At 39.5% G+C, this 2,281-nt stretch overlaps 1 protein-coding gene across 1 annotated transcript; it reads left to right on the plus strand.

The window, feature by feature from the left end:
• Positions 1-489: 489 nt before the first annotated feature.
• Positions 490-1,458, plus strand: LOC112654728 (olfactory receptor 11G2-like). The gene has a single exon (XM_025439333.3). The coding sequence runs from the start codon at positions 496-498 to the stop codon at positions 1,456-1,458; it is 963 nt and encodes a 320-aa protein (XP_025295118.3). The 5' UTR covers positions 490-495.
• Positions 1,459-2,281: the final 823 nt, after the last annotated feature.

Here is a 2,281-nt window from a genome sequence, read left to right on the forward strand (position 1 = left end):
ATATAGCCAAATGTCAAATAATTTTTAATAGAAATCAAAAGTTCCACATTTTTCTTGCTCCAGAATCATATGACCAACAAGGCACCTGCCTACAAACAGCTGCATTCGGTGATACAAGCATCATCTGTACCTCCATCACTTCCATCACTTTCCATGACACTGCTGCTGGACATAACAAGGACTTCAGCCTACATTAAAAAGGCATTTCTCAAGAAAAGAGCTAAGCCAGTGTATTTACTTTAAGAGGAGAGAAAAAGAGAATTGTACATAGTAATGTCCGTCTACATTGCATTCTCCTACCCAGGATAAACTAAATTTGATGGGGATTTTAATCTATTTTGTTCACTGCTATATACCCAATATCCAGAAAAATTACCTAGCAACAGCAAACATTCAATAAATACTGAATTCATATGAACAAATAAACTAATCTCAATTTCTTCTTTGGACAAAGAAAATGAAGTCCCTCTGCTGCTTCGGGAATATTCAGTAATTATGGGTTCCTTCACAGCTCCCAGGCCCATGAAAGTCTCCAGCACCACCAACACGTCCAGCACCATCTCCGGCTTCATCCTCCTGGGCTTCCCTTGCTCCAGGGAGGGGCAGCTCCTCCTCTTTGGGCTCTTCTCCGTTCTCTACCTCCTCACCCTCATGGGCAACGGGTCTATCATCTGTGCCGTGCGCTGGGACCAGAGACTCCACACTCCCATGTACATCCTGCTCTCCAACTTCTCCTTCCTAGAGATCTGGTACGTCACCTCGACTGTCCCCAACATGCTGGCCAACTTCCTCTCTGACACCAAGGTCATCTCCTTCTCCGGGTGCTTTCTCCAGTTCTACTTTTTCTTCTCCTTGGGTTCTACAGAATGTTTTTTCTTGGCTATTATGGCGTTTGATCGGTACCTTGCCATCTGCCGGCCTCTACACTACCCAACCATTATGACAGGACGTCTCTGTGCCAGTCTTGTGGTCAGTTGCTGGGTACTTGGTTTTCTCTGGTTCCCAGTCCCTATCATTGTTATTTCCCAAATGTCCTTCTGTGGATCCAGGATCATTGACCACTTCCTATGTGATCCGAGTCCCCTATTAGCACTCACCTGTGCCAGAGCTCCAGTAATGGAGTTTTTTTGGATGATTTTAAGTTCCTTGCTCTTATTTATTCCTTTCTTCTGCATCATGGGGTCCTATACTCTGGTCTTGAGAGCTGTGTTGAGGGCCCCTTCTGCAGCTGGACGAAGAAAAGCTTTCTCTACCTGTGGGTCCCATCTGGCTGTGGTTTCACTGTTCTATGGCTCAGTGATGGTCATGTATCTGAGCCCGACATCTGAGCATGAATCTGGGATGCAGAAGATGGTGACTCTGTTTTATTCTGTAGGAACCCCACTCATTAATCCTGTGATCTATAGTCTAAGGAACAAAGATATGAAATGTGCCCTGCAGAAATTTCTAGGAATATAAAAAATTTTGACCTTCATTTTTTAAAAAGTCTTTGGGTAACTGGCCTACTTGCATACTTTTTCAGGTGAAAAAAATTAATAACTAATACCACTCTGAGAATTTCTCATCCTGTTACTTACCTTATTCATTGTGGTGATTTGTACTTTTCCTCGAATCATCAGAGCAAGAAAGAACTCAGAGACATTATCCAATTCCCTCATTTTATAGATGAAGAAGCTGGAGAATGGAAATTTTGAGGGACTTGCTCTGGTCATAAGTTTATAATGCACAGAAAAATCTTTTTACATTTTAAACAGCTGCTCTTACATGACGGATGAGCACTGGGTGTTATTCTGTATGTTGGCAAATTGAACACCAATAAAAAATAAATTTATTAATAAAAAAATAATAAATAAACAGCTGCTCTTTCTATTCATAAAGAAAGAAATACATAATAAACTATAAGAAAGCATTTTGTGGCATTCAGATGTGCAGCTATCAAATAGTCTCATCTGGGGAGGGAGAAATATATATTATTAATAGAAATGTACACTGGTGCAATTTCTACTTAGAATAAATTACAAACAATTTTTAAAACGTTTAAAAGCACAGTATCAAAAAATAAATAAATAAATAAAAATAAAAAATATATAAAAGCACAGTATCCATTAACCCAGCAATTGCACTCACTTCTAAGTACAGTCTATACATATAATCATATGTATGTGAAAATACACATACAGAATATTCATTATTGCAACAGCAAATTACTGGAAACCATGTACTTGTCCATTTGTTGAGCCCTGTTTAGATAACTTATGATGTGCCCATGCAATGCAAAATG

Source organism: Canis lupus, chromosome 15 (assembly GCF_003254725.2).
Source record: "Canis lupus dingo isolate Sandy chromosome 15, ASM325472v2, whole genome shotgun sequence".
Lineage (NCBI taxonomy): Eukaryota > Metazoa > Chordata > Mammalia > Carnivora > Canidae > Canis > Canis lupus.